General features: G+C 42.1%; 1 protein-coding gene across 3 annotated transcripts; it reads left to right on the top strand.

Annotated features, from left to right (window-relative positions):
* The first annotated feature begins 1,193 nt into the window (after nt 1-1,193).
* On the top strand, nt 1,194-14,963 carry apip (APAF1 interacting protein). Of its 3 annotated transcripts, none has more exons than XM_086179311.1 (9): nt 1,194-1,275; nt 4,755-4,823; nt 7,240-7,340; nt 12,135-12,183; nt 12,277-12,394; nt 13,316-13,451; nt 14,250-14,417; nt 14,506-14,646; nt 14,742-14,963. In XM_086179311.1, exons 1-8 carry the CDS (start codon nt 1,249-1,251, stop codon nt 14,603-14,605), a joined length of 768 nt encoding a protein of 255 aa, XP_086035437.1. In that variant the 5' UTR covers nt 1,194-1,248; the 3' UTR covers nt 14,606-14,646; nt 14,742-14,963. The 3 variants fall into 3 exon arrangements, with proteins under 3 accessions (XP_086035437.1, XP_086035427.1, XP_086035417.1); XM_086179301.1 differs by having other exon boundaries at nt 14,736-14,963; XM_086179291.1 differs by having other exon boundaries at nt 14,506-14,963.
* The last annotated feature ends 12,815 nt before the right edge of the window (nt 14,964-27,778 follow it).

Genomic DNA, 27,778 nt, shown 5'->3' with positions numbered 1-27,778 from the left:
TCTTGGAATTTATGGGTTGTAATCTAGTACTGATAATGGCTGCAGTTTGGATGTAACCACCCAGGGGACTGAGTGTTGGAGAGAGCTGGGAAAGAAAATTCCTTGTCTTTCACATTTCTTGAACCTTTCATCCTTTTTTGATATTGTCTGTTTTTTCCAAATGTAAATAAATAACATACAGAGGACTCACTGCTATTTACTGTACACATTTGTAAAGTAGATGAGATCTTCGCAAACACACTTTTTCACATTTTGACATGAGACTGGGTTGGGAACAGACCTGGTGTAAATCGCCAAGTAAAGATGGTTACATTTAGTTCATCTGTTTCCAGGAGCTGTTGATTTATTTTAAGGATGTTGTAGGTTTAGAAGTGTTACACATATCTTTTCCTTCATATTTATGAGCAAAATTATTTTTTTTACTCACTGTTTACAATGCAGTAATAAGCAATTACCCCCATCACTGAGGAGAGGACAAAAAAGATCACATCTCAGGAGAGCAATTATGGTCTTTAATCAATTTTTGTAAAGTGATCACCTCCATGTGAAGCAACTGGTGGAGCCCGATGTGGATTCATAGGAGCCTTTGTGACTTTTTCTGAAAACACTTGCTACGTTAGGGAAATGTTTAGCAGATAAAAAGTGAGTGAAAGAGAGTGAAAATCTGTGTATATGTGTATGTGTGTGTGTATGAGTGTGTGTGTGTGTGTGCAGAATAAGTGTAGCCCTCTGATTTTTGTTTAAAAGCCCATTATTATTCAGTTTAATGTTTTCCCTATATATATATGTGTGTGTGTGTGTGTGTATATATATATATGTATATATACATATATATATATACATATATACATGAATATTTATTCATATGTTTATTTATTTATATCTATATATCTCTTTATCTCTCTATCAAAAAAATCACAATTGTGATCATCATCAAACACCCTGTTATTAAAAATATATATATATATGTATATATATATATATATATATATATATATATATATATATATATATATATATATATATATATGACCGCAATTGTGTATTTTGTAAGGATGACTTACTTTGTTACTTTGTTTCATGTGTATACAATTTCCCTGTAAAATATTATAAAAGTATACATACAGAATATGTGATGATGATGAGAGGGATGTCTTTGCGGCGTTTACGCCGTAGCAGTCCGCGGAGTTCATCTCGGTCATAAACGTCGCACAGTGATGACGTAACCCCAGCCCCAGTTTGTTGAAAATGTTCTCCAGCCTACCCTACCAAAAGGTGAGCATTCGAGTTTCATTTCATCTCGGTCAGGTTTTATTTCCTGCTGCTAGGGGCTAATACCGGAGACCTAGCATGAATGCCCATCTATGGTGAACCGCCGTAGTTTAGCTCCACCGCCGCTGTTTCACAGTGACGGCAACGTAATCAATAGTTGTCCCCGACCTCCCTTGTCACGTTTTTGTGAGCTTCTGCGAATTACGTTATCGTTAAAACTCGGACTTAACGAGACAAACTCAAACAAAGTACAAAGAAATTAATTCAAACAGAATACTTGGTAGTTTTGTCATTATAGAAACTTTTTGGCAGTAGAATTCATGACGTAATGAATGAGCATTAGCAACGTGGGCTAATCATAATAAGTGCCATCTTACCAACTTGCCATTTATTATTATTCCTACTAGTGTCACTGTGTACTGCTTTGCATCATCAAACACCCTATTTCTACTTTTTAATTCATGAGTTTCAAATGTAGTAAAACACGGAGATGTAATATCTCTTCATGGTTCCATCAGTTGTTTATGGGACTCTTCATGGTTTAACACCCTACCAGTAATACTATGTCTCTGCGGCTAGGACATGCATTTTAGAAGTTAGTATCAATTAATGTAAGGTTCAGTGTGTCAGATGAAGTAGTGAATTATTTTTGGTGCAATACTAAAAAGTTCCATGAAAAATTTTCAGTTAAGTGTAAAAACAAATGAGGCGTCACGGTGGTGCAGTGGTTCGGGTTTGAGTCCTGGCTCCATCACAGGATCTTTCTGTGTGGAGTCTCCATGTTCTCCCTGTTCCTGTGTGGGTTCTCTCTGGTACTCCAGCTTCCTCCCACAGGCCAAAGACATCAAGAGGGGACGAGGCTGATTGATACTCTAAATTGACCGTAGGTGTGACTGTGAGTGTGAATGGTTGTCTGTCTCTATGTGTTGGTCCTGTGATGGACTGGTGACCTGTCCAGGGTGAACCCCGCCTCTCACCTGAAGGCTGCTGGGATAGGCTCCACCCCCCCACGACCTTCACAGAAAATGGAATGAATGAATGGATGGATGGAAACACAATTGTAAAAAGAAATTTTCCAAGTGTTCATCAACTGAGTGAGATGTGCTGTAATTTATCTGGAAAGTCAATCAGCTTCACATTCACAGAGCTATGACAACATAAATCCATGTGTATGAGAAAGAAAAATGTAAATTTGTCCTGTGCTGCATGTTTAACTGACAGCCTGGAGTAGCTTTCATTATTGCGTATCCCTGTACTGGTGTACTATGCTTTCCTATGATAAATAGCATTATTTAGCATTCATTTTACTATAATGCCAGCTGTCCTTTTTTTTATCTTCAGCTTTCAATCACGGTGAGTGTCACTGATAATTAACATTTGTCAGTTTTATGGACCTTTGGAAAAGAATCAAGAGAATGTTTTGTAACAGAATGGTCATTCCTGAGCATGATGCCACTCTTTATTGGGGGGTGGGGGGGCATGGCAGGGAGAGCAGATGTCAAATGTCGACCATAAAACCTGAATAATGACACCACACCAGTTTTTGCAGGTGTTTCACCATGGCAGGACATTTAAAACTCGGATGATTTTAGCTGAGGTGGGCAGACCCACCGGCAGACTTGATGATGCTTCATGTTGACTCCATGGCTGAAGTCTGGCCATTTTGTGTTTGTCTACAAAGCATTATGGCTTCAAACATTTCCCTGGCAGAGCTGTTGCTAATCGTGGGTGCCAGCATGTTTGTCTTGCACATTTCCGTTCCAGCCAAAACAGGTGATGTTACTGATAGCAGATCGATGCAATGACTGGACTCCTCGTTCAGTGCTTGAGGCTTGAGGCTCCTGAGGTGGAGCGACGTATTGCTCGTCAGAGCGTTTCCATGACTACATCAGTATACAAATACTGTGAGCGTGGTTGTGTGTGTACTTGTACCTGCTGCTCATGAGTCTAGAAAATGAAAGCACCAAGGTTTGTTTTGCCTGCACTTTTTATTTTGGACACAGGGTCCCTAGTGAACAGTTTAATGACTTAAACTTTTTTTTTAAAATTTAAATTCATTAAAAAAAAAGAAACCTTTCTATAAGTCTTTCCAAATTGAAATGAGCTTTTCGTCCACTGGCTAAATGGCTTCAAGTGAATGTTCAAAGTTTACCAGCCTCTCCACAGATGACTATTGTTTTTTTTACATTTTACTGTTTGCTAAAACAGCAGCTACTTCTCTATGGCCCCAGTGACTGGTGTTTTGCTTTTGTTCCATTTGAATGAGCACTAACTTAATCCTTTAAATGTATGAAACTATCTTTTAATTAAACTTTTTTGCAGCCCATCAGATAAACATCGACCGCTGCCTTCAGTGATTCTCATCTTCTCAGCAGAAAGAATCCACAAGGCCAATATTAATTGATTTGTCTGGCACAGTTTTCACATTAGATAAGAAATTTGAGGTTGTTTTTTTTTTTTTTTTCTTAAGTTTGAATGTTTATTTGGGGTGGATGATCATTTTTCAAGATTCGGATTGCCATTGAATATTTAGAAAAAAAAAATCAAAGAAGCATGTGACACGCTAGCTGGCGCCGGCAGTGAGTTCAGTAGCAGTGGCTGTTTCCTGGATGAGGGCGGTGTATAGTTTAGTGTGAGAGGCTGCAGGAGAAACGCGCAGTGCGACCATAGCGGATGTCTAAAAGTTCAGTGTGGAACTTCTTCTCCCACGAAGTGAAAACAGCCTGATGAGAGCGTGAGGATGTCATATTTTCTGTTCGTCTCTCACCTGCCAGTGAATATCAAAAAGTATTTCCGCTTAAAATGGCCATCCCTTATGTACATTCACGTGTAGAATATTTGTTGACGGCTGTAACCGTCAGATATTAAACATATCCCTGCCTGACACACACACACAGTGACACAGTCTGTCTCTTTCGGCTCAGAGTTTTTTTCTTGCAGTAACGGAGCATGTTTGGACATGAAGTTTGTTCGTTCCTATCAAAAGTGACGCTGGCACTGAAACAACATGACCTCAGATGTGGTTCTCGCATTAACCTTCACTATCCTGTCATTTATTCTTTCCCTCTTTTGTTCTCTGTGGTCTTTGATCCTGCCGTCTGTTTTTAGTTTCTGTTTTTTTACTTGTTTAGTTTTCTACAAATGTGCCCTGCGCAAGATCAGGCGCTGTAAAAATCAATTTGCCTTACCATCTTTGAGGGTTTCCTATTGTGTAATCATTGGCATAAAACCAGAATCAACAGGGCCATTGCCCACGTTCCTTCAGTTCAGTTGAACTGATAGAGGAAGGGGAAGGAGTTGACTTCTTTTTATGTGGTGTCACCACAGTTTCATATTTCAGGGAGTAATAATTTCATCCTAACTGTGTGATTAAATGTGATTATGAGCCTGAACCCAATGTGTCTGCAACAGTTTTCCAAACCGTATTTTCTTTGGCTACCAGTGATGACATTTTTTATAATGTCATTTTTTTTTTTTCACAGGGCTCTTCACCTTTGTGTGGCACTAGTGATGGCAGCCAGGATGCAGGTCAACAGTCCATCGAGATACAGGCGAGAATCCTCTGATTTGTGGAGAAATTACTGTAAAATACACCTGAACATGAGAAACTGTGACTGAAGGAGGCGTTGGTGCTTGTATTTCAAGTCGGTACTGGCAGCGTCTGGCCGAGGAAAACACATTTGTGACCCAGGGGGACTTTGTATGTGCAGCAGTGGAGATGAACTTCAGTACTTAAGGGTCATAAAGTTAATCTGAGCATTTCCACTTTAGTAATGTGTTTTAATTCTCTGTGAGTTCACTGTTGAAACCTGTTCATCTTGAAACAAGCATGTCACCCTACGAGCTGGAGGCTTCTACACGAGCCGATACCACCGTAAACCACCTGCGCACTCGTGGTGAGTGAGGGCAGGGTGGAATATAATCATGGCGTTCGGGGTTACAAAAAAAAAAAAAAAAGCTCTAACGGGACCGGCCATTCAGAAAACCTCCCAAAACTCCCTATGGCCACCCTGCGTTGATATGCTGACCCAACCAAAACACACAGTGAAGGAATAACAGATTTGGGAGTCACAAATCAAGATGCCGCCTTGGGGGCCACCTATTGAGGATCACTGGACTAAACCCACTTCAGTTGTGACCTAAGAGCACCACGCCTTTTCTCTTTCTGACATTAAAATCAATGCAGCTGCAACGATCTCCAAAATATCTTCTCTTTTGTATTATGAATAGCTATTAAATGTGGTCAGTGGTTTCCAAGCAACTGTAATATGACAGATAAACGCAAACATTTGGCTGAAATGGAGTGATAAAATATGCCTGAACATGACAAACAGGAGCCAGAGTGAAAAATGTGTGTCTTTTATGGAGTGTAGGGTTGCGCTCAGTAATAATGCGATGTTTATTGGCACTGGCGGGGCACTACTGAAAACACAAATTGGGGGACATTAAAAGCACAGTGCATGTAAGCGGTGAAGGATCCCCTGTAGACACGTTTCAAAAAGCGCAGCTCCTCCCTTTCCTCCCCACTGAAAAAAATCCTGAAGTTCCTGAGAATGCAAATGCGGACGTGACACTGGACCACGATGGGCTCGAACTAGTTATGATTGCACAAGACATACCAAGTACACACCTTAAACTTGACAAACTTTCTTTTGTGATCAGAGAAACAACAGCTGTACACATGCCCTGCATCATTCTGGATGGAAAAACTAAACTTCAAACCAAAGGGGGAAAAAAAAAAAAAAATTGCAGTGAAGGGGGGACTTTCAGTTAAAAAACTGGGGTTATTCCTTATTTTTCCTCTGAAATTTCAAATGAAAAGACCAAAACCAGATGTGATTTAAGTCTCTCAGTAGTTTCCAACTTCCTTCATCCCCTCTGGCACTCCAGACTGCTGGTTACTACTGAAGACTTCAATCTTGAAAGTTGTGACCCTGATGCGAAAGCCCTCTAAATACGTGTTTACAGCAGCGGGACCCTGGATGTTGGATTCACTCAAAATTGACTCCAGCCCCTGAGCTGGTGGTGAACACGTCACTCAAGACAACAGTGTTGCTAAGTGGTGTCACGAAGCAGTATTTACGCACACACATACACCCCCCCCACACACACACACACACACACATAGAAACCCTGCTGCTGTCTCCTCAGTCTGTTTTTTTTTTCTCTACACTCTTTCCACCTGCTGCAGCCATTTCACACGTTATCATCCAGTATCTCCAACCCAGTAATGAACCGAGATTTACTGTCAGAATTAAAATCTTAATTGGACATTAGCTTCTCGGATTAAGTTGGCAATTCTAATATCGTTCATATCTTTGAGCAGCGTTTTTTTTTTTTCTGTTACTTTTCTCTTTTGAGAAAAACGAATAAGATTGCTAACTCCTAAGACATTGTTTGGATGAATATTAAAGTGTCTCAGGTTCCCAGCAGACTGTCACTGCCGTGAGAAAACATGGAGTGTTACAGGCTTAACTCAGCACAATGCTCAAGTGGTTTTCTTCTTCTGCTACATTACTGTGTAAAAAAACAATCATCCACTAAATGAAAATTAAAAAAAAAAAAGTCAATCCCTAATTTTTAGCACTTCATGAAACAACCATTGCAAAGGGCCTCACACAACAAAGTGAGAAAGATAAACAATTATAATTCAACATTGAAAGTAAACAATGACTCAAACCATTGAACTGAAAATAGTGGTAGATAAAAAAAAAAAACACGCAAAAGAACAGACTAAGCAAAACCAATGCAATTAGGCTTTATAGGCAATTAACATATAAATCTGTTGAATTCTCCTCTTGAAGTTGTTTTTGCTAAATTGCAAATAGGTTGTTGCAACCATTGCCATGGTTAGTTTTGTTTTTAAGTAAGAGGTGAATATGTAGTTATTGCTCGATTTATGCTGCCGCGGTAGTGTAAAGATGACCGAGGTGATTTGTGATTGTTTGGTTTCTCTGGCTGCTGCAGGACAAGGAGCATCCTCGTGTCCTCATTCCAGAGCTGTGCCGGCTCTTCTACCAGCTGGGATGGGTGACGGGGACGGGCGGAGGGATCAGCGTGAGAAGAGGGTTTGTATGTTGACTTATTTCTATCTAGATGTCATGAAGGAACTGACATTGTACGCTAAGCAGTGACCGCGTCTCACATCCACTGTATATCAGAAGCTTTCATTAGGAACTCAACTGACCGACACACTTTGATTAAACATTTCTGTTTTCATATCTTCATGTCAAAACTGAGATTTGTTTTTTCCCCTGAGAAGAAAATGTTAGATGACAAACTCATCAAAGTCCACTGAGCCTGATAGGAGATAATTTATATCAACTTTGACAACGGGTGCAAATCTGGTCTGAGGACAGAAGGTCACAGTTTTTCTGTAATGAAACAAAATGAAAGCTGACATCTTTTGACAGGTTATTACAAACATCTTTGAACTCTCTTGTTTTGAATGGCAGCTACAAACCCATCAGTTATCATCAAATGGCCTGCAGAAGAACTGCAGCTCCGCGTTTGCCGGTATCTCAATCAGATGGGAAAGCATTGTTCCAGACAATATTTTCCTTTAATATCGTTTATTTATTTGCAACTCTTGCTTTAGGGTCTGATTGAAAAGAAACAGCACTGAGTTCCATAGACCAGCAGCTCAGGGCATTTTGATCAGACAACAGAGTACCAGCATCTGCAGCATTCATGGTGTCACCTAATATATGCAGATATGGATGTCTGCTGGGGACCCCCTTCTGCGTGTGCCCTCTGGAGGCCACGAAGTGGGTGCCAAAATTGCTTTTGATCAAATATTCCAGCTACCATAAACCAATTTCAAAAGAACAGATTGGACAGAGAGACAACACACCAGCACCCACTAGAGAGTTTGTCTGCTGCAGGCACGCAAAAAGGAACCCAAAACTTAACACTCAAAACCAAATTCAAATAGATTGCTCCATTCCACAGAGAACCAAGTGCCCATGCAGGACAAATTACCCACTGCCAAGGGTCTGCCAGACACTCCCTAAATGTGGCCCCAGAGCCTAGAATAAATATTTAAGTACTGCTGGACAGAAAGATTCATTAATCTGGCACATTTACAGAGCACAGAAGTCCTCATGTTAGACATTGCAGCAGACATCAGTTGTCTGATGCTTCAGGCCCAGCAGACCACCCGCAAGGTCCCCTAATTTAGGTCAGTTCAAACGTTGGAGATATTACATGAAACATATTTAAAACAAATATGAATTGGACACCAGCTGTGTTGATGCAGCATCATGTGTGAACATTACTCCAAGCAGGAAAAGCAGTGTACCTCTAGGCTTGAGACTGGGTTTTTGTTTCTCATGTTTCCATTTAATTGTCAAGAAAGGGAACTTGGGAAATGTTGCAACAAAGTGAATTCAAATTGGTTACACATGACTGTAACAGAGTGGGAGAAGGGGTCCTCCTGGCAGTCTATCAGCAAAACTGGAGAGGGGGAACTGTTCTTTGGTACCAGCTGTGGTTGGTCATGTTGCTGCTGTCCAGTGACAAAGTTTGGGAATATCCGGGAAGACACCAGCAGCAGGAGGAGCTGGTCATTCACAAACAAGGATTCGCTGGACCAGAACATATTTGTTTTTACTCTAAAGCAAGAAAAAAACCTCCCTAAGCAAGCATAGAACCTTTTTTGCAAAATAGAGGAAACTTTTTAAAATTTTGCCTTTTCCAATAGAATACTTTGAGCAGCACGGTGGTTCAGTGGTCAGCACTGTCCCCTCACAGCAAGAAGGTTCCAGGTTCCAGTCCCGGCTCCATCACAGGATCTTTCTGTGTGAGTCTGCATGTTCTCCCTGTTCCTGTGTGGGTTCTCTCTGGTACTCCAGCTTCCTCCCACAGTCCAAAGACATCAAGAGGGGACGAGGCTGATTGATACTCTAAATTGACCGTAGGTGTGACTGTGAGTGTGAATGGTTGTCTGTCTCTATGTGTTGGTCCTGTGATGGACTGGTGACCTGTCCAGGGTGAACCCCGCCTCTCACCTGAAGACTGCTGAGATAGGCTCCACCCCCCCCCCCATGACCCTTAATGGGATAAGCAGTAGAAAATGAATGATAGAGTACTTTTAAAATTTGCATCAAAATACAGAATTTATTGGAGGAGAAGTATCAGTGCAAAGGCTTTAAGCTGCCTCAGAATCAAAACGTTCCAACATTGTGCCTGGTACGCACAGAAAGCAGAAGCACATTTATAGTCAAACATGGGCGCTGGGTGGGAAAATGAACCCTGCGTTGGTGGGAAGCTAAACAATCACACGTGTGCTGTGCGCCACTTTACACCATGAGGGAGCGAGGGCCCCATGCCTCTGATTCCCTGCACCTGTACACGACCCACTCTCAGCCTCTTGTCCACTTTTGAGATGTTGTCAAAATGATGCAGTGAGTGTAGACTGGCTCAGAGTTACACTTGAAATAACGTGGATTTACCTGAAGGGTATTGATAATGAAAAACGTGTCATGAGGGGGAGAGGTGTGGATGCTATGGCATAGCCCCGTTATAAAGACCGAAATAAATAACCAGATTAAGCAAGCTGGGTGTCATCTAAGGAAACCCTAATATACCCTGCAGCAGGGCAGAGAATGGCTGTATTATATTTTCCTGTGTGCAGGTCTGAATTTGAAGTTTTGAAGCCTTTTTTTTGTCCTATGCTGCTTTGGTTTGCCTCAGAAATGAGTCACAGCTGGAGGCAGCCTCACCACCAAGTCTTACACCGAAAATCAATAGACTACTCCTTTTACAGTGTTTGTTCCAAGATAAAGAAGAGTATAATGACACTAGGCAGTGCGTTCTTCAGGGAAATGTTAACGCTCTCAACATTTAACACAATCCACTTCAAAGAGGAATCAACTGACCTTAACAGTTAAAACTGTTGATTTCTCCGACTATTTTTGGTGAAGGCAGTAGGCAGCATGTTAAAGAAGTGGCAAAATATCAGCGTTCTTATCACAGCATAACATTTTGGCAAACCTGAGGAAATCTGCGTGGCTATTGCCGTAGAAGGCTGTGACGCTCGTGATGAAAGAGATATGGTCCGCACCTGCAGCTGCCAGGGTGTCTGCCAAATGTAGCACATTTACCCTCACGCCATGATTCATCAACCCCCCACTCACGTTTGGAACTTTAACATGTCACACAGCCCAAAATCTACCTATCATATACCAACATGGCCACCACAGGAAGTGAAGTGCCCAATATTAATAAACAATTGAATAAAATATGAGCTAAATCATTATCCAGTCTGATCCAACGTTATTTAGAGAGCGCATTTCAAAACAGCAGGGTGGCTCGAAGTGCTTTCCAATTTAATGAACACAATAAAATGCACACGAAAACATAGTAGCAGGACAACTCAATAAAACAAGATACAACCACAGTAAAACACAGCAGCAAGACAGGACAATAAAACAATACTCATAGGAGCTACTTGAGATTGTAGAAAATAAAGAATTTAATAGGGCTGCCACAGGAAGTTAGCAACAGCCACCAAAAGCAATGGAGATCCAGTTTAAATCCTATAGAGAACGTACCGTTTCACAGGATTAGACTGTGAGGCGACAGTTACGGTTAGTGAAGTAGTCAAGACCACCTAAACTGAGACCCAGCCATGACCGAGACTGGTGTGCAGACAGACCAGAGCCAGGAGATGGTCTTTTTTTTTTCTAAGTTTGTTTACAAATTAAATGTTTATGGTTTGTTTCGCCAAATTTTATAACAGGCGAATTAGCTGACATCGTCCTTCTCCTGGCTTCTTCCACTGACAGTTGAAGTGAAAGAGGGTGAGAAGCAGTTAACAGGGATGAGCGGTGAAGGGGGGTGGGGAGCAGTGAAGGGGGGTGAGGAGGGGTGAAGGGGGATGAGCGGTGAGGGGGGGGTGGGGAGCGGTGAAGTGAGGTGGGTAGCGGTGAAGGGAGGTGAGGAGGGTTGAAGGGTGGTGGGGAGCAGTGAAGGGAGGTGGGTAGTGGTGGAGGGGGTGAGGAGGGGTGAAGGGGGTTGGGGAGCAGTGGAGGGAGGTGGGTAGCAGTGGAGGGGGGTGAGGAGGGATGAAGGGGGTGGGGAGCGGTGGAGGGGGGTGAGGAGCGGTGAAGGGAGGTGGGGAGCGGTGAAGGGGGGTGAGGAGCGGTGAAGGGAGGTGGGGAGCGGTGAAGGGAGGTGAGGAGCGGTGAAGGGAGGTGAGGAGCGGTGAAGGAGGGTGGGGAGTGGTGAAGGAGGGTGGGGAGCGGTGAAGGAGGGTGGGGAGTGGTGAAGGGAGGTGGGGAGCGGTGAAGGAGGGTGAGGAGCGGTGAAGGAGGGTGAGGAGCGGTGAAGGAGGGTGGGGAGTGGTGAAGGAGGGTGAGGAGCGGTGAAGGGAGGTGGGGAGCGGTGAAGGAGGGTGGGGAGCGGTGAAGGAGGGTGAGGAGCGGTGAAGGAGGGTGAGGAGCGGTGAAGGAGGGTGGGGAGTGGTCAATAGGGGGCAGTTGCTAAAAGATTCCAGTATTGTTCAGAAGTGGCTGGTCAAGTCAAGTTATTGGTTGCAGTTGTAGCAGGACATCTTTCTCCCCAGTCAGATGATTTGCTGGCACTAACCAATGTCACCACAGTTGTGGTCTTGACATAAAATCTTGAGCCCGTTAGGTCCAGACGGAGACAAGACCAGAGTAAAAATGTTTCAGATTCCAAGACCAAACTGACACCTTTAAAAAGACTGGAGACTTCCAACTCCAACACTTGCTACAAATATGTAGCACCCTCCAAACATGGATTCAGTCAGCTGAGGGGATTTCTCCTTCCAGATCAGACTGACAGTTCTCGACTTTCCTCTTGAAATGAACACAAAGCCTGTTGTGGTTGTCTCACAGAGACGAGATCTACATTGCACCATCAGGAGTCCAGAAGGAGAGGATACAGGTGAGCAGGTTTCTTTGTCTGCACCAGCAGGGATAGTAAGCGTAGTGTTTCCAGGGTTTTAAAGTGGAGCTTTCTTGTGTTTGTGCTCCTCAGCCAGATGACATGTTTGTGTGTGATGTGGAGGAGAGGGACATCAGCTGTCCTCCTGCCTGGAAGAAACTGAAGAAGAGTCAGTGCACCCCACTTTTTATGAATGCCTACACAATGAGAGGTGAGATTAAACACACACACTCTCTGAGCCCAGGCCCAGCGATGACTCTGAGATAATGATGTGACAATAGTGGGCTCTTTTTAGTTGAGTCTTGGTTGTTTGACTGGAATTGCAAAAATCTAGTCCTTCACATGTCACCTGTAACACCTGATAGACTCCAAATATTTTTCATCTTTACTCTTTGCTTATTATCGCACTGCATATTCGCTCATCTGCAGTATTTTTACTACAGCTACTTCATCTGATGCGCAGCCTGTGAGGTATTGCAGAGGTTTATTCTGAAAAGCTTTCTGTCTCTTGTAGGGGTTTTATTCAAGCAGCACTGAACTGAGAAATATTATCATTAATATTGATTAGTTATGAATAGTTTTGATTGGTGTCTCAGTATCTGCCCTTTAGCGCTGAAAGTAAAACGAAGAGAACATTAAAAAAATGAAGACATGACGTGTAAGAAATCAACAGCATGAAAAAGTCACCAGCAGATATGTTGATGTATCAATGATAGTAATAGCAATAATCAGTTTTTCTATATTTCATGGTCAAGCAAGCATATTGTGAACAGCAGTTTCAATATTTCTTCAGATTTTTGTCGGCAGTACTTGCTCAACGCTTCTTTCGTGGAACTCCAGAGGAACGTGTACAGGCTGCATCTGCAAACTCTACAAAACTGCAAATGAGTGCGGCAATTTGCATGATGGAGCTTCCAAATGCGTCCGTTACTTCTCACACAACTCGGATTTCACACGTGTAGCACTCTTTTTTTTCATTTGTTTTTCATCATTTGTGACAGGTGGCGTGATTTCTCTTGCTAGTTGTTACAATTATTCCTTTTTACTTTAACATTTTTTTGGGGGGAGCGAAAACAGTACCTGTAGACAACACTCAAAAATCTAAATCTGCTTTTCCTTTGCAAAACTACAGGGGCACAGGCAGTTATACACACCCACTCCAAGGCTGCTGTCATGGCAACACTGCTGTATCCTGGCAAAGAGTTCAGGATAACACACCAGGAGATGATCAAGGGGATTCGTAAAGGCACCTCAGGCACCAACTATCAGTATGTAATCAAGCAGTCAGAACTGGCAAAGTCCAAAGAGTTCCCAAATATATTCATTTCTCACTCTAGACTGGCTTGGTAAAGTCTTAATTACTGAGGTATCTTGGCACTGATGGTTAAAAAAGGGGGGGGGGGGGTAAATTTGTCGGTGCGTCACAATTCCATTTTTATTCTAACACCTGAAATGCACTGGAGCCGTCCATGACGTGGAGCACCAACGGAGGCACCCCGAGAAGTTTCTGCCATTACAAATGTCTGCAGGACTGCGCTGTGTTGCCCAACTAGAGGGGGAACAAAGTCCAGCTTTGAAGAACAAAGACCCTGTCGCCATCATGGGCAGTTAAGGCAGTGTAGAGTAGCTCTCATCATGTGTTGGCTGGGTTGACCCCTTAGCTCATATATCTGCTCTTTCTTGTCCTGCTTTCTATGTCAGGCTGAAACATGTGGGCCCCTACAATGATGTTGTTTCTTAATAGTAGGTATTCTGACTGGATTTATTGTTCCTGCTTCCACAGTCGTACATTTGTTTCAATATATTACACAACAGAAGCAAATCCTCACATTCTAAAAGCAGGTACCAGCAAATGTACTTAAGTTTGATAGATGACTAAGCTGGTTTCAGCCTGACGCTGGATCCACCACCAAGGCACGACTTTGATTTCCTCACATTCTGTCAGGCTGCATGGCAGAGAAGCATCAAGCCTTGACAAGCAGAGCTGGCAAGTTTTGTCAAAATTGAATATGACAGTTGCGGATGATGGCTGAAACCGGATGATGTACCTTATGCTGCGTGATCAGGTATGATGACATCCTGCGAGTGCCTATCGTTGAGAATACGCCAGAAGAGAAGGACCTGAAGGACCGCATGGCTCGGGCCATGGAGGAATACCCAGATTCATGTGCTGTCCTGGTCCGACGACATGGGGTCTACGTCTGGGGCGAGTCATGGGAGAAAGCCAAAACCATGTGAGCTTTTAAACTTCTCTGAGCTTGTCTCACGACCTTTTAATATGGGTTTAAATGTATTTCATGTGTTCATCTGGCTGCCCTGTAGGTGTGAATGCTATGACTACCTATTTGACATCGCCGTCCAGATGAAGCAGTGTGGACTGGACCCTTCAGCCCTCCCCACAGAGGAGAAAGGAATCGTTTGACATCCTCTGGTGCTTTGTAAAAAGACGTTTGTAGCAGAGAGGTCAGTGGCGTTCAATCAGGGAATCAACCGACTGTAATCATTTGCCTTTCACACTGACCCGCTTCATATTTGATGGAAATTGATGGAAGTTGCAGACATTGAGGTTGGAGGAGATTGGATGCATGTGATCCCCTGAAGCACCTGCAGACCTCGTTGCAAAGCACTGTGGGACAGCTCATTAGCCAGCAAATCAACGTCCAGCATCACTGCGCTGGATCAAGATCTCAGCTTATCTCGGGCATGACCACAGTGTGCATCTCAACTGATCAGTGATCAGTGAACCTTGCTTCAATCAATAAATGTTTTTTTTTAAGTTTTCTTGCCTTAAAAGTCCAGTTTAAAGTGTCGCAAATGTCTATTTAAGACCATTTTCCTCATATACCTGATTTACACATTAGGACAACAGATTTAATACCGCTGATAATTACTGTATGATCAAATGTGTACAGGGTGCCGGCATCCCACTGCGTGTGTACAACACACTTCCATCCCTCAGTAGTGTCATTTTAATGAAAGCTACAGTTGTTCATTTAACAAGCTCCTGTTCCTGTTGCCTCCATCACCGCACTTGCTCAGAACCGACTGCTGTCAAATATGCCATAGGCTCATTTAAAATCGTAGAATCAAAAAGAAAAAAGACGAAAAGAACCCAAACAAAATCTCTGCTGCACTACTGCTGCCAAGCCTCCCCATCTCCTCATTAATGAGGCATTCGGGGACACTAATTCACAAAAGAAATTGTATACCAGCTAGTGAAAATGACTTTGTGAAGCACACAATGTCAGAGATTCTGTGTGCTTAGATTTGGTTCTAAGTGTGAGTAATTTGGTTTTGTGTTCGTGATTCGCTGGGGAATGATCAATTTAAAAAAAGCAAAAAGAAGAAGCAAAAATAATGACTACATGGAAGTAAAAATAAAGTTTCCTGAAGCACTCAGACATTTCAAAGTCAGACGTTTGCCTGGTAATAATTACATTTAATATATATTCCAATATATATGTATGACATTATAACTATATTAATATTTATTACCTGTCAGTCTGCAAAGTTCAGCAGCAGACATGTTAAGAATGTAATATGAAGAAAAGGAGACTCCGTGGGAGACCGCAACCCAAATCTCACAGAAATACATGAAAACAACCTCTTCACATGGTGGCTGCTTAAATGACGTGTCAACACCCCGAAACAAAAAGCTCGTTTGAGAAAAGCGAAGCCTTCGCCGCGTCGATCACAGACTTACTGAGCACATTCGTGACGTTTAGAATGTTTTCCAACTTGCTGAGAAAATCTGCCTGCGTGAGCCGAGGAGGCGCCGCGGTCGGTCTTCACCGACTGCAGAAGACTGGAAACGATTTGGTTTGATCAACATTATGGAAAATCAACTTTGCAGCTGTCAGACACACATAATTATTCGTGATAAGAGAACTCACTCGCAGTTCTAATGCTCTCTTAACAACCATTCCTTCAGTGGATTTATACCGAAATAACAATCAAAACTCACAAATATATCATGAGAAAGTAATTCGAAGAAGTTCAACAAATTCCGTGATTCTAAAATAAAATCAATGCGTACAGCAGTTTGGAAGGAGGAGTATTATTATTATTTCTGTCTGTTTTCATATACACCCAAAGTAAAATCCAAACATTAATTATTTATGTTTAATGATTTTATACCTACTCCATATGTATGACATGAACTGACACTCACTTGTGTCCTCTGCATCAACTTTTATCAACTGTCAATTGTGTCATTCTACTGCTTTCATTTTATTTAATTAAGTTTTCATGCTGCAGGCTAAGTTTCCGCCTGCGGGGTAGTAAACGCGTGGACCTCACATGGTGTTTGGGAGCGTGCAGAGGAGGAGCACCAGTGAAGGAATGCTGGTTCAGGTGCGACTGCAATCGTGGGACGAGTGAAGACAACCAGCAGAAACACAAGTGTCCATCTGTCTCGCTCCTCCCCCGACCGCTCTCTGCTCCTCTCGCCTGCTTCTGAGGTGAAGCAAAAGTCATTGAAACAAGACGAATGCCGACAGAAGCGTCGTCACGCTAAATTCAACCAGTCAAATCCACAATGAAGGAAATACCGTAGTTTCTGATTGAACTGAAGCTACAGCAACACCTGTGCTAACCTCGGATGCAACCGCACTCCTGCACCCTCAAAGGTCACCGATTGACCCCAACCACTGGACTCAACTCCAGGCTGATTAGATGGATTCTGGTGTGATCTCCTGAGTCCACGTCTGGCAGGGTTACGTCACTGATGAAATTGTCCTGGTGATGCTGCCACATTATCACGGTGTTCAGAATTTAAGAGCAATGATTGCTAAAAGTCTTCTCTCTGGCTAATACCACAGGTTCCAGCCACCAGGAACAAATCCAGGGAACCACCCATCATCCAAAGATGAATGGAAATTTACATAAGCCCTCATTTAAAAAAAAAAAAAAGGAAGAATGGTATTACTTATATTGCAGGAAATCTCATGTAGGTTTAAACATAATTAACTCAGATTGGTCAGTTTTATTTTTCATTTATACTCGTCTGTATCATTTGTTGAATCCACACACAGCAACCCTGCTGTCATCTCCAGCTAGAACCACCCCCCCCCCATAAGAATTCTGATATACCTCCCATCGCTTCCTTGTCCTCTGTTTCAACTCGCTCACTGAAGAAAAAAAAAACGAGAGAGAGCTCATTTAAATGTAGGTTTGTAAATAAAACTGAATGGATTTGGTGCCATTTTTGGATCCTCTCTCCTTCATCACTACAACCATTATCAGTCTTTTTTGTGTGTGTGTGTGTGTGGGGGGGGGGGGGTACATTATACGGCGCGTTATTATGAGCAACCCAGAAAAACGTTATTTTCCTAAGCCTTTTCAATCAATCGGGGGATGTGTAACAGTTCAAGTGCTGTCGTGGTGCCGCTCAACCCATAAATTATTCCTCAAGTTGTATTAACGTGTTTGGCAGCGACGTCTCAGGAGAGAAGGAACACTGATTGCTGCACCATATTTTCTGTGATATTGATTAAAGTGTAAATGTGTTTATGATTTTTAGCTTCAGTAAAAGCCTCATGACAGTCCAAGTGGTGACATATATTAATATTATTGACATTCACACACAAGTTGGGTGAGTTTTATGTGTGTCAGCTACTCTGCACACAGACACCAAAACGCTTGAAATCACTGATGTATCTCACGTCGACTGTCTGCTGGGTTTTTTGGCATCGTGCCTTCATAGGAGATTTCATACTGGAGAGAGTCGGACAGTAATAAGAGGAGCCGGCAGTTACAAAACATGCTGTCCACGTGTTTCCACCCAGGCGCCGGGATCTAGTTTTGATTCTTCAACTGTCAGCTTACATTTTTATGCCAGTGAGTTCACTATAATCTGCTTCAGCCACACTCACTTCATACATTGTGTTCCCTTTTTGGCCCTCAGAAGATTTTACATGATGGAACTTCCAGATTAAGTTCATGCTAAACAAACAACTGAACATGGCGACCTTCTCCTGCTGATTAGCGGACGAGCCGTTTACTACAGAACCGTATAGAGCTGTATGACCCAAGGGAGCAATAACCACACCCAACTGAGTTTTTTTTTAAACATTTCTCTAAATGATTGTTGAATTGTCCTTGAAATTGATTTTTCAAAATAAAACACGCACAAAACCTTTTAGAGAGGGAAAAGTACAGTGTGTGTGTGTGTGCGCGCAACTGAGCAAGTATCGCGGAACTGTCAAGTTTGCAAAAATAACCTCAATTACTCCAAAATGATTTTACAATTCACAAGAGGAGTATTATGACCCTGCGACAGACTGACACCCCCCCCCCCCCCCGCGACCCTTAACGGTTAAGCGGTATAGAGGATGGATGGATGGAGGAGTATGACTCCTTCTGTAGTTGATACACTGGGGTTAACATTGATTGTACTGCCATCTTCAGACAAAAACATGAGTGACTCAGCCTCATTTACTCCTGGATGGATGGAATCATGTCCAACTGCATTTTTTCCCCCAGTTTGTGTAATAGACTAGTGTCTAGATTTAGAGCCCCAAATCTGCCCTTCAAATTCTCATTTAATGCATGCTTGTAATACATATGTATTTTATCTTGTTTACACCCAATCAATCCGTTTACAACAGTACTGATTCCTCTCCTCCCCTCTCCCTCCTGTCTCTCACCTCTCCCCCATTAATCTGCTGAAATCCAGCGGGTCAAGGCAGATGTCTGCCCACCCAGGTTCATGTTTGGCTCCGTCTGAGGTTTATTCATTTAGAGGGGAAGCCTTTCATCACGCAGAGCTTCTTCATAGCTTTTAGGTTTCTGATCAACAGTTTGGAGCCTTTATATAAATTTAGAGACTCTCCTCCAATGAAAAACCACCAGATGGGTCAGAAATACAAGTGGTATTGATGTTTACTGCAAGTGCAATCTAGTGGTCGTAATAATTACGACCACGAGTAACAAAGAAATCTGACATCACTATGAAGTGAGAAAATCTGTGTAGAGAGTGGAGTTGGAGTGGAGGACTCACTAAGGAGACGGGTTTGATTTCTGTTGCCAGCAGCCAGGAGAGAATACTGTTTTGACCATCGCTGCAGCAGGAGACAGCTGCTCAATTTCTGTCTCAGGCCACAAATCAAAACCTTTTTAAAAACCACCCAAAACTTGACCAGAGAGCTCATCTGAGACCAAACATGACCCGACCTTCACACGGCGTTGAAATGTCGTTACTTGAAGGCACGGAATGATGCTTCTGAGTCGTATCAGAGGATTGGATCGCCAAGGTTGTTTGCAGTCTCATTGCTTATATGAGCAATGTTTGTCTGCCTGGATAATGTAAAAACCAGCAGGCAGAATTCCATGAAACTTGCTGGAGGGGCACTGCAGGAAAAACTCATTAAATTTAGGGGCCGATTCATTTTTTTCTCCCCATCATTTAACATTGCGAGTTAGAGGCCCTGTTTTTTTTGTTTTGCTTTTTTTAAGGGGGGGGGGTGACAGTTTAATTCTTCCTCGGGAAATATTACATAGATCTTTATTTTTGAAAGTCAGCCATATTTCTAAAGGTTTTGGAAATATATCAAGACATTGAGTTGCTGAAGAGTGGGCTGCTGGCTGTATTGGAGGTCAGAGCTTTTTATTTTTTCGGCAATCATCAGGTAACCAAGAAAGGCATCAGATGTGGGTTTGAACAGTTTATTTCTCAAACCCTTTATAGATTAATACAGAAATGTTATATCTCAGTCAGGTACCTTTATGGATTAATACAGAAATGTTAAATCTCAGTCAGGTACCTAAACTGCAGTATTTCCTACTTGTACTTTGAGCTGAAATCAGATGCATTGATCTTCCATTAAGAACTAAAGAAAACCACTGACTTAAAGGAGAAAATATTTTTTGTTTGGGTTGAAAACAAAATAAGGACCCCAGGCAAAGTGCTGCGGCTGGTTTTGGTCGGCATTGCTGTTCAGGCCTATCGGGTTTAATTTACAGAGCTGCACGCCACATGATCTAACCTCGATAGGTGGCGGAATGACTTAAGTAAGCCACATAATTCAAGTTGCTGATGTGAGTTGTGGCCATTCAGAACCAGAGAGTTCTTGCCTCAGTTGTGCCGCTACAAGTTTCTAGCTCCATTTTGAGAAAATTGAATCGTCTACTTATTTTCGCCTGTGTCCTGTGCAAGCAGTAATGGTTTGATGTCTGCCAAATGTGAATCAGCCTCTTAAGCATGCTTATCAGACCAGCAGCAGCACTTTGCTCAGGGCCCTCTTCTTCCCTTAATCCTTTCACCCAGACCTCACTTTGTTTTCTTGCCTGCACTGACTTCACTGATAGAGATTTAAAGAAACTCTATCCACTTCCCAGGAAAAAAAACCCCTCTGTTTGTACACCCGAATACGATTCTTCTTTAAACTGTGGATGAATGCAGTTTCAAGTGTCAGTCTTTTTCTTTTTCTTTTTTTTTTTCTTTTTTTTTTTTACAGCTGCACGAACATTACACACAGTTTCCTAAAAACAGTTTTTCTCTTGGAGATTCACAAGCTCGTGCATTTGACCATTCTTGCACAAACACGCACAGCTTTGGTCCTTTTTCATTATTTTCTGGCGTGTTTGGGTTTCATGAGGTTCTCATAAGTCCTCTGCTGATCCTCATGTAACACCTTGCTGTCAGTCCTCTCTTTTCACCAAATGGGACCCCCAAACCCCCTCCTTATGTATCTTTTATGAGCTCCTGACGATTCCTTCTTACTTTAACCATTTTCTCACCGTCTATCCTTTGAGGCCGCTCTTTAATTCCTCATCATCATTTTTTTTTAAAAGAGCGGCGTTTTTCATGATGACATCATCAAAATCAATAAATCATCCAATCGCGACCGTGAATATTCAGGGATGTTTCACAGAAGGGGACTGAGGAATCGATTTCCACCCCTAAGTCTTGCGAGCAGCATTGAATAGAAAACCTTTAGTGTATTTTTACTGAACATAGTGAGTGCAAATGCGTAATAAGGTTATTATAAACCCTAATGAAAAACAATGTAGGTGTTGCCGGTGTACTTGAGAGGTGAGGGAGGAGCTGCAGAGGAGTGAAAGATGTGGCTGTCAGTGTTTACTGTAGCTGGATGAATGATGTGTTTCTGCTCAATTCATTATTAAATGAGTAAATTATAATTTTATTTGGTGGCACGGTGGTGCAGTGGTCAGCACTGTCCCCTCACAGCAAGAAGGTTCCAGGTTCCAGTCCCGGCTCCATCACAGGATCTTTCTGTGTGAGTCTGCATGTTCTCCCTGTTCCTGTGTGGGTTCTCTCTGGTACTCCAGCTTCCTCCCACAGTCCAAAGACATCAAGAGAGGACGAGGCTGATTGATACTCTAAATTGACTGTAGGTGTGACTGTGAGTGTGAATGGTTGTCTGTCTCTATGTGTTGGTCCTGTGATGGACTGGTGACCTGTCCAGGGTGAACCCCGCCTCTCGCCCGTAGATGCTGGGATAGGCTCCACCCCCCGCGACCCTTAACAGGATAAGCAGTAGAAAATGAGTGGATAATTTTATCTTGTGCTTGAAAATATTAGTCAATGTCTGTGCATGTTTACCTCCACTGGAGTGTACAGAGACATTTTATTTTGGCCCTTCAGTCAGACAAATACTAATATTGCATGATTGAGTAAGCTGAGCATCCTAGAGACTGTTTATGATGATGAGTGTTGAATATCAATATGTGTGGAGCATGTGGATGTAGCAGCATGGCTTCTCAATTCTCCTCCTTCCAAGCTAAATTGTTATTCTGTAGTGAGTGTCATGAACAGCCCTCCTTAATGCAGGCAAAGACTGAAGCATATTCAATGACTGAATTGAGGTGTGCTCACGCTTCCTATCCACAACCATTCATGGTGCTAAGCTAACAAGTACCCAGCTGGTCTCCGAGGCCCTCCGCTCCCTGCTGCAGCACGGAGGAGAGAAGGGGATCTGTCTTCTCTTCTGGCTCTGGAGAGGATGAACAAGAGTTATGGATGTGTTGATGTGACCCTTTGAAGAGTAGCTGAAATTCCATCAAGAGCCCAGAATACATCAAATCAACACAACTGGAAAAAAAAGAAAAAAAAGTAATTTATTGGAAGTCAGGCTTTAATAGGATGGCTGCTTTACTAAAAACAATTTCACAGTGTGAACCTGCACTGTGTGTGACCTTCTGGATGTGTTGCAGAACGCTAATTACTGTTAAATCTTTCACAAATCTTACAATCTGTCAAGAGATTTAAATAAGCAACAGATGTATGCTGCTGTGCCCACGTAAACAATTTCTCAGTGGCAGGACACCAATCATTCCCGCTGTAGGAGGATTAGTGGGAGTATTTGATAAATGCACCATGTTTTTTTGTTTAGCCTGTTATCAGCCACAGTGACCACAGCCAGGGACGGAGGCGACACCGACCTGAGAGTGACGAAGCAGCCGTATGCACCAAATCTTCCTCGGGTGAACCAGGTGTGATGTTACGGTGTTTTAGTTGTCGTGTTACATTCCCAAAAGATCCACTTCTCTCTGGTATGAAGTGGCTCCTGCTCTGCAAGAACTGTTTTAGTAGTTGGCCTTGATGTTTACCTGCCAACATCTCTCACACACTCCATGAGAGGAGGAGGAGACTGTAAGTGCTCGTTTCCAGAGCACAAGACACGCCAGGCACACTTATGTGGTTAAGGTGTGATGACTAGTTTGGAAGGCTAAAGAGTCAGACTGATAAGTTGCGTATATAAGAAATCATCCTGACCAAGCTGAGAATGTTTTTGAAACGTTTCTTTGCATCATAAATAAATTAGAATGCCTCTCGAAAAAGGAACGTCTCCTCACGATCAAAGAGGAGTCGTGAGTTCTTGTAAGTGTTCCATCGTGTAACAGAAACATGCACGTGAGGATGCAGGCAAAAGTAAATACATCATGAAGATAGAACATCTGCACGATTCACCATTCCAGAGAGAGACTTCTGGTTGTGCCTCATATCGTCTTTCATTCAAATCACACTGTTTGTTCCTGCTTGTATTAGTTCTGGACTCACTTGGGGGTCCAAGCAGCTGGAACTGACAAATGATTCATTTTAAAATGATCTTACATGTTTCAGAAGAGCCTGTGTGGGTAGGACTAATGGTGGTCATGCAGTGTTAGCAAGTTGTGTGTGTGTGTGTGTGTGTGTGTGTGTGTGTGTGTGAGAAATCAGTTGTGATCACATGTAAACCAAATTCCAAGTGTACTACTATAAGGTGAATGGCAATGATGTCCCCAATAAAAGTGCTAATAATAAAAGCCACATGGTGTAGTTTTATGGGAGCTGTATTTCTTAAATATGAAGATCAATTAATAATCTGGTTGTAGCATTCAGCACCTTACAAAAGTCTTAAAATCAACATATAAGAATAGCGATCCTGCCATTAAAAGCTTGTGTTACGCTGCGTCGCCCCACCCCCATCACTGCTCTTGCTAGACAGGAAGGAAACCACACAGAACCCAGCTTGACTGTAATGCTTTCCCCTGCGTCAAGCTACAGGGCGGCGCCAACACTGTCCCTGACCATGCCGTATCCTCAGAGTTGCCATGCCACCTGCTGCGCTCTGCACCGCTGTTACGCCCCGTGGAAGATTGAGGCTGTGGAGTTCATCATCACTGTGGGTTTGAAAACACATTTTTGATTTTCTCCTGCCTGGCCCTTTACCCCAGAGCTCATAACAGATCCTCAAACCATGGACTGGAGAAGAAAGGGCACTGATAAAAATCCAGAGTTTAGAATATCTTTTATATGCAAATGTGTGCTTATACCAGCCTTCAATTATCATAAAAATTAAGATAATTCTTCTTTAACATTTTAAATGGGGACTAAACACACATGAGATGGAAGGAGACACAAATGTATTATTGACTGGATGATTTATAGTCTTTCATTATTTTGAATCTGCGGAGTTCAGAGCAACTGATGGATTTCATTCAGGGGCTACAGCTGCAATTATCATTTCCTCTTCAATATAATTGCGCCAAAAAAGAGAGAAAAAAAAAGTTTTAATCTCATAAAATGTTGATGTTTGATAAAAGCATCATTCATTCATTATTCACTTTATCAAGAGTCCTCAGAGTTGGAGTTATGATGTCGAATTGTCCTTGAAATTTCATTGCAGCACAGCGAAATTTATGTCTAACCTGAGAAAGATGAAATGGATTATCATAATAAATTCAAGTAATGCATCATCTCACATCCTTCATGTTCAATGCAGACCGCACTTATAAATGTGCTAATATGGCTATATGAGTAGTCTCTGGCGACATTTTACATGACATTAATTTAATGGGATAAATCTTGATCTTTCCCAATAGCGCTGAGTGAAGTCTGTTTTAATTACACGAACTTAAATCTGAACTGTATTATTTCATTGGCAGATAGTAAAGGCAACTCAAAATTATGTAGATTAAATGATATTTATGGGTGCTAATGTGGGGAACACATTTCTTTTTAAAGAAACAACTATCAAGACATAAGCTCCAAATGGAGTTTTAACCCAAGCCTGCAGCTTTTGGCTTCCATATCCACACAGATCTGACATTGAGTGATTAGTTGTTTCATTAGATCAATTTATAACAATATTTATATGCGATCAATTTATCTTATTTCCAAACCCTGTTTGAGACAAGTAGTCAAACACTTGACAGTGTCTGTCCGCTGTCCGCTGTCCGCCGTATGTCTGTCACCTCGATGCTCATGGATCCTGGTGATGGAAGCCAGCTTTTCATTTTCAGAGTAGATGTTTGCATCTAGCCCACAATCTCTCATTCACTCCCGTGATGTCGTATAAATATAAATTGCATGGTTTGAATGTACAAGAATATGAAATCAGAGGATGTTAAGTTTGCTGCCTTGTGAAAATAAACATTTATGTAGAACAGAAACCTGCTATGTAGACAGGAATGTGATAGCTTCAGGCTAACATGCATAAGCCTGACAAAACAAGCTCATCCTTTTATTTATGCTCATTGCCAGCTGTAATGTTTTGTTCTTATACTAGTATAATCAGAAAAGCAAATCTGTCTTTATTCACGTCTCTTGTACTTCCATGTTCTGTCTCCAGTGTTTGTTCTGGACTTAAAAATAAAACTCGAAGCCATTAATACTGTCACCATCTGTAAATTCACTTCAGCAACTGCAGGTTTTTATCCTTTTTATATCGTAAGGTCATTACATGTTTCCAACAAACGATATAACTTGTGCTGTTCGTGTACCAAAACCTGCACGTTATAACACGGCCTACCCATGATTCCATAGCAGGAGCCTGCGAGGTTACTTTCTCAGTAACTCCATGGAGAGAGCACCTGCTGCTCCACAAATTAGCAAAGTCATATTTTGCCCCTGTTTGGACGTACACACGTCTCCACCAGGCTTCATGAGCGTTGATGTGGATGTGGTCAGTGGCGATATTCCCCAAGCTGGCAGAGGCTGTAAGTGTCACAGAAACCAGAGGCGGTCATATCTCCACTTACGCTGAAACATCAGATAAACTGTTTTGAGCATCACCCCTGTGAAATAACTAATGTTACCATCAACATTTCATCCATTCATTCTTGCCATGTTTTTTTAAAGTCTAGAGGAGCCACACGAATAAATTATTTACCACAACGTAAGCTAGCAAAGGGCTAACTGCAAGTAGCTGGCTCAGCCTGCAAGTCTCCTCCATCTTTCCAGGCCGGATGGATCGAATTTCACGAGTGAAACATTCCCCAGTAGTGTTTTGACGCTCAAAATAATGTAGCTAGCGTTTAATTAGAGCAGCCTGTGATGTAAGCGTGTTAGGAAAGTTGATTATAATAACTCTCTGCCAGTGGATGGAGACAAACGTTCCTCAGTATAACCCAGCCTGAATTTGCTCAACCTTGACTATTATAGTTGGACTTATTTATTAAGTAACGCACAGACCTCTGTTTTCAAACCGGGTTTTTCTTCATAATAATCTCACATTTCATCTGATGAGATGTTCAAAACAAAACAGAGGAATTCACCAGAATAGAAGACATTCTGTAAAAATGAAAAATGTATGAATTTACTTCACTGGTTACTCAACATCCAGCCTTACTGCAAATGCATTCGTGCTGAGTTCCCGGTTGAAACCAGAATGCAGATCACTTATCATAACACTGATGTAGCTACTCATCAGCATGCGCGGTAAACGTCTATATCATCGCACAGCGAGAGCAAGACTTATGCATTATTCAGTCTCTTCTTTCAGAGCCTCGTCTTGCTTTCCAACTCAAACGATGAGTCGGAGACCTTTTATTTTCCTGGACCTTTGAGTGAGAAAACAAGAAAGTGCTGGGGTTAGTGTCGATTAATTGGTATTGATTTAGAGAGGAAAGCGCAGCACTAGCCATGTTACAATATGTTTTGTCTGTATAAACAAATTATATAGACAACTGGGCACATGGCTGCTACACAACATACACGCACACGCACACGTACACCACAAGGTTTTCCTTGCAGGTCCTGCATGTGTAATTGATTTCTGACTACATGCATAAAAAACAAGCTGCAACAAACCACTGAAATTTAACATTTCAGCTGATTGGGTAAATTATTAGCAAACAGCTGATTACTTCCACATCGAGCAGGCAAGAATCAATATTTTAATTCATTCGGAGCCGTGTTTCTGGGCTTAGTCACTCTTGTTAGCTTTTCCACCTAGTCCTGAAGGAAAAAAGAAAAGTACAGCTGCTTTTCTGCTAAAAGCTCAACTGTGTTCACCGTGGCTACCTTTGTGTCTGTGCCCTTTTGTACTGAGCAGGTGTGCAGTGGGCTTTTAGAGCCCTTCAGTTTAGGGAAACAGCTGCCTGCACGTGTTGCTTTTGAGAGCAGTGAGAGGGAACCAAAATAGGTAAATTTGTGGGATGGAAAGTTAACAATGTGTTGAAATATGTAAAAACGCTGAGGAGCAGGCTGGTGATAATTCTCTGTTAGCAACTCCTCTCACATACACTCTTGTGTTGCATCCATTATTAATTAGAAATGGATTACAGCACCTTTACCGTGTTGAAAACTAATTAACGGGACATTGAGGGTTTTTTGTGGTTTTGGACAAAATAAACATTATAAATGAGATAATATATGCGATCGTAATGTTTTAGTATAACAAATTATGTCAAGACTCCACCTTTGAGCTTGGGAAGTGTGACTGTCAGCTCATTTAATCAAGAGAGTTGCTGATAATGCCAATTTACTTTTATTTATTTAATCAGGGGGTCTCATTAAGATTAATATCTCTTTTCCAAGAGAAGCCGGAGAACTTTCCCAGTCTGTAACCACACAAATAAAACACAAAATTAAACATTTACAAGAGTCATGAAAACAGCTTTCAAATGTCCAACGGCAAGGTACGACTGGAGTGGTTCTTTCTATTAAGATGAGCATTAGTGGGAACAGCAGTATCGAAGGTTAGGTGATTACTGTTGCTCTTGCAAGATTTGAACTGAGCGAGGATGTGTAAAGAGCAGAGGTTCATCAGTCTGTTCAACCATCGGAGGTATGGAGTGTATCAAAGTTTCCCTTTGTGATACACCATAATGTGACGAAGAGGATTTAATTGCAGTACTTTTATGGTCA

This window comes from Aulostomus chinensis, chromosome 2 (genome assembly GCF_037954235.1).
Source record: "Aulostomus chinensis isolate RoL2024-O1b breed Wild chromosome 2, RoL_Achi_v1.0, whole genome shotgun sequence".
NCBI lineage: Eukaryota > Metazoa > Chordata > Actinopteri > Syngnathiformes > Aulostomidae > Aulostomus > Aulostomus chinensis.
The sequence above is the reverse complement of the archived record's forward strand: the minus strand, read 5'-3'. Positions and strand labels throughout refer to the sequence as shown.